General features: G+C 38.8%; 1 protein-coding gene across 2 annotated transcripts in view; it reads left to right on the top strand.

Moving 5' to 3' along the window:
* Positions 1–15,525, top strand: part of cdh8 (cadherin 8) — a 143,062-nt gene that overhangs the window by 102,631 nt on the left and 24,906 nt on the right. For both annotated transcript variants that reach the window (XM_077520158.1, XM_077520157.1), the window contains exons 5-7: positions 3,177–3,344; positions 3,435–3,622; positions 14,606–14,859. In XM_077520158.1, coding sequence (XP_077376284.1) covers positions 3,177–3,344; positions 3,435–3,622; positions 14,606–14,859 — 610 coding nt within the window. The remainder of the gene's footprint in view (positions 1–3,176; positions 3,345–3,434; positions 3,623–14,605; positions 14,860–15,525) is intronic.

Here is a 15,525-nt window from a genome sequence, read left to right as displayed (position 1 = left end):
TACTTTGGAATATTTGAGTTGATCAAAAGAGAATATAATGGCTTCTAATGTAATATTTATGGTATATTCAAGTTCTCCTCTTATACACGTTTTGCCCTTCAGACCTCTCCTGGTGCATCACGTGTACAGTCGATGGTGAACTTATATATATCCATATGTGCACTTTAAAATGTATGATGTATGGAAAGCACACGTATTTAAACACCGTCTTTATTGAATTGAATTTGTGTGTATAGACAGAAGATAACGTGTGACTGCACGCAGATGTTTTAAGTTGTGTTTATGTGATTGTTGATAGTTTTATTAATATATTAATGCACTTGTATGTAAATTGTCAGATAGTTAAAAAATATATAAATATATACATGAGGTCTCGAGCAATGATTACCGCCCCATTCTTTATTTAATAACTTGACCCACATTATTATAATAATAATAATAATAGGCGTCACGGTGGATGACTGGTTAGCACGTCCGCCTGCCAGTTCTGAGGACTCGGGTTCGAGTCCAGGCTCCGGCCTTCCTGGGTGGAGTTTGCATGTTCTCCCCGTGCCTGCGTGGGTCTTCTCCGGGTACTCCGGGCTCCTCCCACATTCCAACGACATGCGTGGCAGGAAAATTGTCGAAATTGTCCCTAGATGTGCTTGTGACTGTGAGTGGTTGTTCATCTCTGTGTGCCCTGTGATTGGCCGGCAACCAGTTCAGGGTGTAACTACTGTCCAAAGCTGGCTGGGATAGGCTCCAGCACCCCCGTGAAAATTGTGAGGAGTAAGTGGTTAAGAAAATGGATGGATGGATAATAATAATCATGAAACTATAAGATGTTTCCATAAGATACAGTATGCTCCAATGTCTTTTTTGAGTTTTTTTTGTGATCGGGTTAAGGCCAAGCGAAAGAACGTCAGTACCGAACATATTCAGATCGTCTGTATAAGATTATGAAAGTCGAGGCTGTGCTGGTCTGACTAAAGGCAGTGGGAGTTTGTTGTTTGATTTCCTGCTGCTTGCAGCCATGAGTCAAGAATCTGCATTCCTGCAGTTTAGTCCACACTTGCTTTCCTGTTTTCCAAACACAACAATTTGAATGGTACAAAAGAGGCTTGTTTTCACTACTTATTCACATTTTTTCATCAATATTAGCAGAAATGGAAATCATCAAAAACATTTCTGAAAACATGAAAATGTTCGACACAAGTCAGATTCCAGACTGTCACTTTTATTTTGTTTTTATATGCATGTATATGATTGGACATTTGATTCAATTTTGTATGCATATGAACGGACAAATAAGTATCAATATCGGTTCTGTGTCTTTCCATCACGGTGGCCATTTACACAAGGTCACAAAGGAGGAAATGTTTTTAAAAATTAATACATCAGACTCGTGGTGTATTTTCATCAACAATAAAGTGATCAAAATAAAGCACTATATAAGTGTACTCCGTTTACTCTTTTGATCAAAACTGATTTTTGATTTGACTATATTTTTTGTTGTTGTTGGCAAAAGTACATTGTGTAACCCATTTGAGTCGATTTGGTCATTCGCTAATGTCCATCCATCCATCCATTTTCATCCATCCATTTTGGAATGTGGGAGGAGACCGGAGTACCCGGAGAAGACCCACGCAAGCACGGGGAGAACATGCAAACTCCACCCAGGAAGGCCGGAGCCTGGACTCGAACCCGAGTCCTCAGAACTGGGAGGCGAACATGCTAACCAGTCTTCGCTAATGTCAATAATACAGATAAAAAATATGGATTTTTGAGTCGCAGTAATGATTGTGACTGTACTTGCTTGAAATGTAGTGGAGGACTCGACTTGACTGGTCTGATTATTGCCAAAGTATCTCGCTTGAAACTTGAAGGTTGCGCTTGCACCAATGTGATTTTCTCCCACCTGTGCCTGTGACCTCCCAAAAGGAAATCTGACCCCGCCATGTTGCTCCACCTCTGCAAGCCTCCAGAATAGAAAAAGCAAGCCTCGACGTCAGCGTTGTTGTGTTTTGGCCCATTCTCATTTTTTTTGTGGGGCGTGGATTAGGAGCTTTAAAGGGGGTGTCATGCCAAAAGAAGGACTCCATTTTATATTCATTTGATGATCCTGCGGGAGAGTGGATTATCAAGCGATGTCGCAGTTGAGCCCCTTTTTTATATTCAACGGTTGCGGCACAGTCAATAAGGTCCATTCCGCATACTGTATCCCCGATTATAAACGACAGACGGCATCATTTGCACTCAATCCGAATACAAATGACGGCAGACTGTGGAAAACAAGTGTTTTTTTGGGGGGGTTTTTTGGGACACTAAGCGAAGAAAAAAAAAATACCTGCAGGGAAGTCTTCACCTCCACGCTTTGCGAAAAGCCGTGGTCCTGAAATATTACACATCAACAAATTGTCAAGTAAGGTGGGTGTGAAGGTTAAAGCATTGGCGGAGCATTATCGCATATGTAGCATTAAACAGTTGTGATTTGAATTGGTCATGATTTTTTTTTTCCCACTTTACACCCCCCAGCCACTTGTCATTGGACACAAATCCTTACATTATGTCTGCATATGAACACATAGCCAGACAAATGTTAACATTACATGTGAACAGTGCTGCAATGATTACAAAGTAATCTGATTACTGATTACTTAAAAAGTAGTTTAGTTACTATACTGATTTCAAAAGTAAAAAAGTCAAGTCACTTTATTAGTTTCCAGAGCTGTTTGCATTTAATGTCAATGTATTTATTTTTTTTGGGGGGGGGGGGGTATGTGCCGATCACGTCATTTTCAGCTGATCGGTATCGGGAGAAAATTATCAAGGTTTTTCTTTTTTGGCAATTTTGATTTTGTTATTATTATTTTAGGGGCTACAAAGCAACAAAATCATCCAGCGGTGAACATATTGCCAAACAAAATATTTTTTTTATTTTTTATTTTGTACACTTCTGATGGCACCCCCAAAATTATTGGGATGGTTTTGTTCAAATTAAAAAATTTAAAAAAAAGAAATTGAAGCACCCCCCTTAATATTTTGCTGAGGAATCGGATCAGGACTCGGTATTGGCAGATCCTCAAAATCAGGTGACTCAGACTCTGACTCGGGTACAAAAAATTGTGAACGGGATATCTCTAATATTTTTTAATATTTAAAAGATTTTTTTTCCTTTTTTTTTTTGTTTCCCCCAGCCACTATCAAAATCGCTCTCCACGGGATGGACCGGGAGATGCGAGAGGAGTATCTGGTGGTCATCCAGGCGAAAGACATGGGTGGTCACATGGGCGGCTTGTCGGGGACCACCACCGTCACCGTCACGCTCACCGACATCAACGACAACCCACCCAAGTTCTCCAAAAGTGAGCCTCCCAAACAAAAACAAAAAAAAGAAATCTCAGTTCCTGATTGGTGTTAAAACATCTAAACCGCGTGCTTGTGTATTTTGAAAGGTCTGTACGAGTTTGTGATCCGCGAAAACCTGCCGGTCGGCCAGACCGGAGGCAAGGTGAAGGCCAACGACCGGGACGTCGGCGAAAACGCCAAGTCCACGTACAACATCATCGAGGGCGACGAGCAAGGCGTGTTCGAGATCGCCACGGACCCGCAGACGCAAGAAGGGATACTGCGACTCAAAAAGGTACGCTTCGGCCCACATTTTGCTTTCTGCCTTAAAGGGGTCGTTCGGATTTTTTGACATGAATCTCAATTTCATCCTCACCTCTAGTGTGTGCGATTAGCACTGACTTACCCCTGACAGCGTTCTGTGACACGAGTTCTGGTCCGGTGTCGGACGAGAGGAAAATAGTCCAGCAAGCTGGCTGGGGTCACGGAAATAAAAGCGTTTTTCTTCTAAAAACAATTTGTGTCCAAAAGAGTGATACATTTGCATCATTAAACTCCTTTTCTGAAAAAAGTCAGACGCCATTACCGCCAGGCACTACTTTTCTGTCCGTTCGTATCACCGCGCGGCGCCCCGCATGCAGCTGATAGACGCGCACTAATCTACAAGTTGTTTGTCTTTTCGAAGGCGGAAGGATCAGCTGTCTACAGCTGACTTTTTTTTTTCAGAAAAGGAGTACCGTGATGCAAATGTATCGCTCTTTTGAACACAAATTGTTTTTAGAAGAAAAACGCTTTTATTTCCGTGACCCCAGCCAGCTTGCTGCACTATTTTCCTCTCGTCCGACACCGGACCAGAACTCGTGTCACAGAACGCTGTCAGGGGTAAGTCAGTGCTGATCGCACACACTGGAGGTGAGGATGAAATAGAGATTCATGTCAAAAAAGCTGAATTATCCCTTTAAACGGGCTGCTGGACAAATTAAAAAAGATTAAGCAACATCCACCCTATGAAAAAATCCTCCATTTTTCTCCTGGCGTCAAAGCACTTCATTTAGCCCCCTGAAACCAGTTTTGCTTTCACCAAATCAGAAGTATGTGTCCAAGACAGACGGGTGAAGCTCATTTTTTTTTCTACCGCGGCCGGAATATGCCGTCAAAAGTTTGCCAATCATATCAAGGACTTGCTATGAAAAAAAGCCTGTTCATTGCTGCTTGCAGCTTCATTTTGTCGTGACGCAAATCCACATTATCCCAAGGACGTGCGCTGCCACTTAGCTATGCGTGTGAACAATGATGAAGCACAACGTGTAGGAGGTGTGCGTGCAGTGCGCAAGGACTCGGGCAATCCGCCGGGACTGCGAACAACATCAGTCATAAAAGTGCCAATTGTTGACAAAGCAAATGTCACAAGTGTGTTTGCGATTTTTTTTTATTTTTTTTTAGCAAACTTTCACTTCCCGTCTGAGTGGGAGTTTCAGAAGACACGATTGTCTTGTTTGTCATTTCTTTTATGAACCCAAATCGGAAACTTCAGCCTACACGGCAGGGTAGCTTGAGATTTCACATCTTTCGGCTGGCGTGAAGCATCATGCTACGTTTTTGTGCAGATATGTTGTGCGTTTGTGACCTCAGTCACTGTAAACAATTGTATGTTTGTGATCACAAGGCGGCTCATCTTTAGTATAAATATGAGAGCAGCTGCGCGTGTGGGCGCCCAACGTGAATTTTGAAAATACAGCTTCCGATGGTGGTGGTAGGTAGGTTTAGTTGTGTATACAATGGGAGGGGGGAAAATGTTGTTCATTTCTGCATAAGTTGCTCATAAATTGTGTTCTGATCTTCGTGAAAATCACAGGAATAAACAGTCGTGATAAAAGTAATTCCATAGCATGCACATGTGTATATTACACACCCTCGAAATCTCCCTTAACCTCCTGACTACCAGCAATTCAAATTTGTCCACTGTAGTGGACCTTTTTAAACCTCCCACCCAGTGCATACGATCGAATTAACTCCTTTTGTGCTCTGTCGAGGACATTCAGAGCTTTCCAATGATACCAAATGTGTAGGGGGTGGGGCTTTGCTACCTTGGATTGCATCATAAAAGAAAATGGCTTCCCTCAGTGCAAGCACTTTTTAGGGAAGAGGAAACGTAACTGTATAACACGTTTTATTGAACAAATTTAGGCTTCAAATGTTGTTAGCATGTTTTCTGTAAGATTCTTAAGGACACATTAAAGTATTGTTTGAATTATTTTAACTGTATTTGAGCCGAGCATTTAAGTTTTAAAAAAATGTTCTCTGTAGTGGACACGTCATAGCTTAAAAAAAAAAAAAAAAAAAGAAAATTTCTTTTGCAGTATTCCAGTTACTTCACAATGATTGGGGGATATCAAAATAAACATGATTGGACAATATTTCGTCTTTTTTTCTCCCCCCTCTGCACTCGTGTATTATTATTATGTAGTCTGTACTCTGTTCATTACTGATTTTAAATGTACTTTTAGTTACAGTTTGTGATATATTTTTGAGTTACCATATTTTCCAGACTATAAGTCACACTTTTTTTTACATTTTTTTTTTGCTTAGGTGGCTGCTCGTGTGACTTATACTCCGGAGCGACTTATACATGGAACAAAAAATAAATAAATACCCGTGGGTATATAATTTCACAGACAGCCACAAGAGGGCACTCTAGACTAATACTATATACACTTAATGCGACTTACACTCCAGCGTGACTTATGTATGTTGTTGTTGTTGTTTTTTAAATACCTAATTATACATTTTTTGCATGGTGCGTTTTATACTCTGCAGCGACTTATAATTCGGAAAACGTGGTACGTTATGTATGAAATGCGCTACAAATCAGTGACTCTATTTTTTATGTTTTTTAACTAGCTCTAGCTACTGTTAAATGTCTAAATAAAGTGAAAACAGTCTGCAGATGGGAGGTAGTAAAATGCTCTAAAATGAGCCCCCTTCGTCATTTTCAGCAATGTGTCGCAGGCGTGACACCCCAAATTTGTCTCTGCTGCAAAACTCACCGTAAAACAGGAAAAGTCGACCAAGCCCACAAGGTCACAGAGCTTGATCGAATGTATTGCACTGTATATCTGCGCATAAAGATGACATCATTTTGTATCAACATAGTCTCAGTCCACATCGAACCGTATCACACTTCTGTGGAGTTTTGAGCACACTTGTCGGGCGGGTGCGAACGCCCCTCGGGGGAAGAAAGGGGGGATGACGTTGATGTGAGGGGAAAGTCAGCTTTTACCGTGAGTGCAGTTCTGCTGGTCCAATGAAGGAGCGTGGTGACGGGCCAAAAAGACTCCCGCTGACACATCCCATCCACAGTCTTTAAAGTGCCTTCTGGCGCTCGTTAAAAAAAAAAAAAAAAAAAACTGTTGCTCCGAGGTTAACATTTATCGATCCAACTTTTTTGGGGTTGGAGGAGGTCTTCAACTGACTGGTTTGAAGTGGAGTGGTGATTTTTGGGGGGTTTATTTGCTTTTGGGGCCTTTTTTTTTTTTTTTGGAAGCGTTTTATTGGTCCGCCCTCAGGCCTTTCGAGGGATGTTAGCGGGATGCTGAGCTTTCACCCCTGCAGCCTCCACTGAACTTTGAAGTCTCTCCATGCTTTGCCGGTCCATCCAGATGTGACGCCGCGGCTGGGAACGACACATCAGGGCGAGGGTGGCGGCGGGGGTGTTAAGGACAGCACTCGCAACAGCGAGGCCAAAATTCATCTGTCGCGTTGCCGCTGCGGCGGGCGGAGCACATGTTGACTCCGATGGTTCAAAGGTGATGTTTTGCCATTACGAGGCTGAGAGGATACTGTGGATGGGCACCAAGCAAAATGCTACTTCCTGCTTTTTATCGGGCTAAAAAAAAAAAAAAAAAAAGCAGGCAAATATGAAGTCAATATTATATTATATTATATTATATTATATTATTATTATTATTATATAATCTTTTATTTTGTCATCTATTTTCTAAACAACGTGTTTACTCTGTTACCATTACTTAAATAAGTAAGTAAAAATAATAATAATAATAATTAGGGATGTTCGATACCACTTTTTTTCAGACCGATACCGATACTCACACCCTCAGTACTCACCGATACCAACTGCCGATACCAGTAGTACATTTTGACAAATAAAAAAAAAAATCACTAAAAGATATTTTTAAACAAATATATTTAACAGCACAGTCACTCTTCAATAGTCTTAACGCTCAAAATAAAACACAAAAATGCTCTTTTAATTTAAGATTGACAATTTTGAAGTATTTCCAAACCGGTGAAGTTTTGGTGAAAAACTGCTGCAAGCTAGCTAGCGCCACTTACAGGCAAGGAGGACTCACTTAACGTCTTCCCCCTCTGCCATCGGTTGCTTGTACTCGAGTACTTGGAAAAAAGGCTGGTATCGGCCGGATACCGATACCTGGTATCGGTACTCGCCCATCCCTAATTATATCATATTATTATTATATAATATTTTATTTTGTCATCTATTTTCTAAACGTGTTTACTCTGTTACAATTACTGAAAGAGGTAAGTAAAAATAACAATAATAATAATAATAATAATAATAAATAAATATATATTTATTATTAATATATACTATACAATTTTAAACATAGCATTCTGATCAATATTGCATTTGTGGAATATGAATTACGCACCAAATCAAACCGTTTTTTTCTCCATCTCATGGTGTGGCCATTTTGCCACTTGCTGTCGACTTACAATGACATCACAGTGGCTCATCGGCCAATCACGGCTCACCTGATTGCTGGGTTTGGTCACGTGACGTTCGCAAGCTGAGCTCTTGTGCTGCATTTGGGGATGTTCGGAAGTCGGATATATCCGAGTTGGTTTTTCCCAGTTCCCAGAAAGCGTTTGAGGAGAAAGAAAGTAAACAACCAAAATGGCGGTTAGTGGTAAATTGGTTTTTATTTTGGTTCTTAAAACTTATTTTGACCTCCAGCAAACGTATCTTCTTGCAATTTTGCTTCATTTATTGTTTTTATCTTATTTCATTAGAATTCCATACAGTTCAGAATCATTTCATGCCGGGAGATCCTGTTGCATTCCATGAAGTTATGTTGAATACTCGAGTAAATTGTGTTTTCCCATTCACGGTCTGCGTTTCCGAAGGGGTCGCCATCGTAGAGTGACGTCACTTGCAGTCCGTCGGCGTAGTTGGGGTCTTCTTTTTTTTTTTACGACTTCGCAAGCGGAATTTCTGGGGTCCAAGGGGGTCTTCCCGTACATACTTCCTGGTTTGAACACGGGAAAAGTCCCACTTCCGACCATCCTCAAATGCAGCATTAGGCGAGCAGAAATTGACCTTTGAATTTGATATCCTTTGGCTCATTACGATTACCCATTTTGTTCAACTCCAGCACGGTGCTACGCTGCAACACTTTTTTTTTTTTTCGAGCTTTCAGCATATTTATCTTCCTGTTGCAGCGTTTTATTACAATACATAACTCACGGAGTGAGATCCTCTCACTTGTCCGTTAGCTGACACTGAAACATTTTGTTGAGTGTAAGTCAGTATAACTACTTTGCGTGCGTGTGTATGTGCGAATCCATTTGAATGGTATCGGAATTTACTGCTGAGTACTTTAATGCCTCCACTCGACAGTAGTGAAGGTCAAAGCACACAAGAAACCATGTTAATGCCGTCCTTGAGAAGCCCCCGCTTTAAAAACACACATTGGCGAGCTAGAACAGAGGCTATCACCCTGGCTTTTATTGCGTTAGACTTGATTTTATTTTTGAGTGCAAAACGCAATAACAAATGACGACAATAACAACACCTGCCGGAACCCGAGAGGCGTTTTCGGCAAGTTAGGTTACGTGAAAACTCGCACGAAGTTGACCCTGAGATGGGAGAAAATCTGATCAATCCATTTCAAAAGAGAAATTCCGACTCACTTAACGCTGTAATAGATGTTGTGAACCGAGCGGGTTTGGATGCCAAATCCTGACCTTCTAGCGGCTTCCTCACACCTTAATAACTCATTCACTCGCCTTGGCCCTGGTTGATCTCCTTTGCTCTGCTGCCACCTGCTGGCCATTTGTGTAATAACTACCATTTCTGCAACCGTTCTTTGCAGTTGAGAGCCTGCATCAAAGCCTTCTGTATGCTCTAGCATAAAAAACAACAACAACAAAAACGTATATATACGTCTTTGGGACACTCAAAACATTAGAAAAAAAACGTATTTACACGTTATTGGGAGCAAATGAGTTAAAGGGATACTTCACTTATTTAGCCCATTATAGCAATAAAAAGTTAATATTTTGTCTATAATTGATTTGATACTTTCATTATTTTTCACGTACAATTGGTACCTTAAAAAACACATTTTGCAACTCGCCGTCGACTGAAAATGACATCACAAGGGCTCAGGTAACCAATCACAGCTCACCTGGTTTCGAGGTTTGGTCATGTGACATTCACAAGCTGAGCTGTGATTGGTTACCTGAGCCCTTGTGATGTCATTTTCAGTTCGACAGCAAGCTGCAAAATGTGTTTTTAAAAGGTACTAATTGTACATGAAAAATAAGGAAAATATTAAATATGTTATAGGCAAAATATTAATGTTTACTTACCTTAACTTATATTTGGTGTTTTATTGAATTATGATAAACCATCAGAATTCAGGAGTGGTAAACACAGGGGCCTATTATTTATTTATTTATTTATCTGGCTTGATGAGCATTTCTATTATCAAGTCATTAAATAATTGGTTTATTGTTGCTTTGTTTTCTTTTCATCAATGACTGGTTAATTATGTCTAATATTATTGTAAATGATTACACTCTCAAATGAGAATGAATTATTTTATTAGTATTTGTTTCAAAACCTTTTAAAATGTTTATTTTGATTTATTTAGATTTTCAAATGAAATAATTAGCAAAATGATTTATTGCAAATGAAATTAAACTGTTTTTAAACCAACAAATTATTTAATTATTTTATTTTATTAGAACAAACTTCTGCAATTGGCTGGCAACCAGTTCACAGTGTACCCCGCCTACCTGCCCGAAGCCATGGGATAGGCTCCAGCACCCTTTGTGAGGAAAAGCGGCTCATAAAATGGATAGAATCAATTTTTTGAATAATCATGACCTGTTTCTTTTTACCTCGTTAACAAATGACCTGGCCCATCTGCCGATTTAAAAATTAACAAAAATTTCAAAATGGGAAACCACCACAAACAGTTTTGCTGACGACAAGCAGCCTGCCTAAGCACACGGATTACGAGAACTATGTCTTGCGGTCTGATGAGACCAAGATAAACTCATTTGGTTCCGATGATGTCAAATGGGTTTCGCTATTAATTAGTTTGAGTTATTTTGAGTGGAAAATACATTTATTAAAAATGTGTAGAAATGTGAGGGACTGTACCCACTTTTGTGAGGTACAATATTGCGCACAGGGACCTTGAAGAAGCAAAAAAAAACAACAACACCCCAAATGAGCTGTACCTTATATTGTGACCTGCGAATTCATTTCAAATGACACTAATCTGCACGTCTGCCCTCCACTATTGGATTATCTCCTCGTGTAACAGTATAAATGTGACTTTTTGAGCGGTTTTCATACATATTTTTACCAGGTCATCTTGAAGCGTGGAAGCAATATTTGGCTCAGTGAATAAAAGTCCCCCGAAAAAAAGCTCGCTCACCTCTCTCCATTTCCATATAATCACTCTGACCATCCATGCACAGCCTCACGCGGGGCTCCTTTTCCCGTCGCTAACCTTTGGAATGAAAGTGTTTTTATCCGCTGGCTGGGGGTCGCTCTCGCTCGCTCTCTCCCCAGATATGGAAGGGATCAGAGGGAGAGAAAGATGAGGAGGAGGATGAAAGTGCTCCAAATAGCTCCTCAGACCGTGGAGGAACGAAGCTCCGAGAAGGCTTTGGGGGCTCCCAAAAACTCCCCCACCGACAAAGAGAGCAGCTCGGCTCTCCCGGCTTGGACCTTATTTTAAACCCTTGTGGGATATTGTGACCCGCCATCGAAAAACCATCAACCACAATTGTGCATAGATCAATATTAGTCGTAAAAAGGAAAAGCAAAAATGTTAATATGTAATATAAAATGTAATCTAAAATAGGTCAAAATATTAACATAATAAAAAAAATTAAAGTTTATATGTAATATAAAATGCAATCTAAAATAGGTCAAAATATTAACATAATACATTTTTTTTTAAAATTGTTAATATGTAATATAAAATGTTAGCTAAAATAAATAGGTAAGAATATTAACAGAATAAAAAAATGTTAATATGTAACATAAAATGTAATCTAAAATAGGTAAAAATATTAACATAAAAAAATTACAAAAATAGTTAATATGTAATATAAAATGTTAGCTAAAATAAATAGGTAAGAATATTAACATAATAAAAAAAAAATAGTTAATATGTAATATAAAATGTAATCTAAAATAGGTCAAAATATTAACATAATAAAAAAAAATAGTTAATATGTAATATAAAATGTAATCTGAAATAGGTAAAAATATTAACATAATAAAAAAATAAATAAAGTTAATATGTAATATAAAATGTAATCTGAAATAGGTAAAAATATTAACATAATAAAAAAAAACAAAGTTAATATGTAATGTAAAATGTAATCTGAAATAGGTAAAAATATTAACATAATAAAATTAAAAAAAAAAAAATGTTAATATGAAATATAAAATGTTAGCTCAAATAGGTAAAAATATTAACATAAAAAAATGTTAATATGTAACATAAAATGTTCGCTAAAATAGGTAAAAATATTATAATAATAAAAAAAAAATCATCTTTCTCCTTTTTCACCAGCAACATAGCAAGACAGTAAAAATATTAACAATAATAAGAATTAAAAAAAAAAATCATTTTTCTCATTTTTAAAGAAGAATCTATTTTTATCATACAGTTTTCTTGATTTAATAACAGTTTTTCATTTTCAGAGGAGCAAATTTCACCAGCAACATAGCAAGACAGTAAAATATTAACGTATAATAATAAGAAGAAGAAAAAAAACTTTTCATTTTTTCTTCTCCTTTTTAAGAAGAATCTATTTTTATCATATAGTTTTCTTGATTTAAGTTTTTCATTTTCAGAAGAGCAAATTTCACCAGCAGCATAGCAAGACAGTAAAATATTAACATATAATAATATTTTTAAAATTTGTTTTCATTTTTTTTCCTTTTTACAGAAGAATCTATTTTTATCATACAGTTTTCTTGATTTAAGAATAAAGTAGTTTTTTTTTTTTAGAGGAGAAAATTTCACTAGCAACATAGCAAGACAGTAAAATATTAACGATCATCCATCTGTAAAAGGAATCCGTGCAGGCCACGCGTGACGGCTGCAAGATGTCGTCCGCATGACAGCGCAGGCCCGGCCTGGCCCGGCCCGGCCCGGACAAAATGTTTTCATCTCCCTTTGGAGAGTTTTCTCGATAACCTCCGCGGAGTGCTTGTCGTTATTGATTTTGTGTTACACGCCCGCTAATAACGTGATGTCAGCGAGAGCGCAAATAAAAAGATTCATGGAGTAATTGCTCCAGCCTGACAAAGAGTCATTTTCTGAAAAGTAACATGACGAAGCCTGACGGATGCAAATGTGAATCAATCGCGTTCTCGCTGACGGAACAATAACCAACGGCTAATTTGAAAGTGACTGTTACGCCAAAAGGAACATTTGGGCGCCACTTTTTGATAATAGCTAACTAATTAGCTTTATAAAGCTCTGATTGATAGGAGATGAGACTAGAGCAGTGTTAATTTTGACCCCAAAAAAAAAATTTAGTTATAGTCTTTCGACAAAATTAATTAGTTTTAGTCACAATTTAATCATCTGATTGTATTTTAGTTTTAATCCAGTTTTAGTCGATGAAAAGAAAGAGCAATTTTTTATTGATGAAAAAAGACCAATTTTAGTCGACTAAATTGACAGCTTCATCGATATTTTCCGTCAGTATACATTTCAACTTTTATGCAGAAAATTATAACACGCCTATTTGTAACTGTAGTTTAGACACATTTAACACAACGGCGTCTTAATTCGATGCTTTAATGCAGTGCTTCTCAAATAGTGGGGCGAGGCCCCCCCCCAGGGGAGCGCGAGGCTCCATCAAGGGGGGCACGTTTGACCTCGGGGAACATGCTTTTTCATTTTTTCATTTTTTCATTTGGATTTTTATTTTTTTTTTACTGTCCTAGAATAACGTGCAATTGCACCTCCACTACATTAGGGGGCAGTGGCGCTCCCATTATTGGCAGAGTGTGCGCAGGGAGCATTTGCTCGGTGGTGTAGGGGTTTTGTTTGCACTGAACATGCGCCCTTTGCACACAGCAAAAAAAAATAAAAAATCAGCACAAATTATTTTATAAATTTTTGTTTTGCAGGTTAAAGTTTTTTTTTTTTTTTTTTTTTTTTTTTTTTTTTTTTTAATATTGTGCTCCTGAGTTAATGTTAATCAGTTTGAATGCATTATTATTTATTGATTTTATGTAATTTTCGTTTTTTCCGTATCATATGTTTTGACATGGTCAGTCAAAAAATGTTTATAGTTTAATTAAGGATTTAATTTTATTTTTTGAATTTCAGATGCACTTTAAATCTTTTCTGTTACAGTTAATAAAGCTATTCTTTGTTGTAAGTTGTTCCATATTTCTTTCTTTTTTTATTCTCTTATACGTTAATACGGATACAATGTTATGCAGAGGTTGCATTTGGGCCACAAATAATACTGCATGAATATGAATATAAATATAACATGCCACACTCGATGCCTTTACGTCTTGGTTATGAGTTTCTCCTCGGATATTCGGAGACAAATTTGTTATCAATGAGTAGACTAAAGGTGGGCATAAAACGTCCTGCTGCTACAAAGCACACATTGAGGAAGATAAGCTGAAGCTCGCATGTGTGTTATTTTTGTCAGATGTTTACCAATACCAACAAATGATACTGCTATTGATTACTTTGCTTGTAGGAAACGGTTTTATTCAATAGAGCAGCGAGAGAGTAAAACTCGATCTGAAGCAAAGGAGACAATGAGCTAAGCTAACATTAGCATTTGTGTTTTTTTTTCACAATTCCTTTTCGTGTTACCCTAAGTTGTTACATTTGGGTCACGGTCACCTAAAAAAAGTCTCACGGGAAACTGCAAAAAAAATACATAAATAAATAAAAAATACTTTGCATTGAGTGAGTGTGACAGTTCCTGTTTTGTTTGCTTGCAGGCGTTAGACTTTGAAAGCAGGAGGACGTACACACTCAAAGTCGAGGCCACCAATGTGCAGTCGGAGCCCGGCGGCGGCGCCGGGGGCCCCTTCAAAGACACGGCCACGGTCAAGATCGTGGTGGAGGACGCCGACGAGCCGCCCGTGTTCTCCAAGGCCGTCTACACGCTGGAAGTCAACGAGAACGCGCCCGTCAACACCGTCATCGGCACGGTTGGTGCCAGGGACCCGGACTCCAGCGGGAGTCAAGTAAGGTAAGACGACAGCCTGGCAAGGATAAGTGGGGCATTTAAGTTGTAAGTAGGGATTGTCATGACTAGGGTCATGCAAGGGTTATGTTTGGGTCATGACCGTGAGGTCAAGTGTCTGTTTTCAACTGATGTAATCGGCATCTAGTTTCAACTGGTAATACGCTATGTGATGTCGGAAGCTATGTGATGTCAGGAATCTTTAACTCATTGACTGCCATTGACGGAAAAAGACGTCAAATAATGGATTTTTGCTGGGCTGGCAGTGAATGTGTTAAACACAAAGTTCCAATATATTTTGTGATTACATTTCAGCATCCTTTTTTTTTTTTAACCTTTTAAGGCAAATTTTGCTTAAAAATCTGTCAATTTTGGTTACATCTCATCTTAACTCATTGACTGCCATTGACGGAAAAAGACGTCAAATAATGGATTTTTGCTGGGCTGGCAGTGAATGTGTTAATCTGTTTATCTGGTCAACAGCCAATCAGATAAGCACATCCAGTTCTGAGGACTCGGGTTCGAGTCCAGGCTCCGGCCTCCCTGGGTGGCGTTTGCATGTTCTCCCCGTGCCCGTGTGGGTCTTCTCCGGGTACTCCGGTCTCCTCCCACATTTCAAAGACATGCATGGCAGGTTAATTGGGCGCTCCGAATTGTCCCGTCGGTGTGCTT

Source organism: Festucalex cinctus, chromosome 4 (assembly GCF_051991245.1).
Source record: "Festucalex cinctus isolate MCC-2025b chromosome 4, RoL_Fcin_1.0, whole genome shotgun sequence".
In the NCBI taxonomy this organism is placed as follows: Eukaryota; Metazoa; Chordata; class Actinopteri; order Syngnathiformes; family Syngnathidae; genus Festucalex; species Festucalex cinctus.
This window is presented reverse-complemented; position numbering and strand designations above follow the sequence as displayed.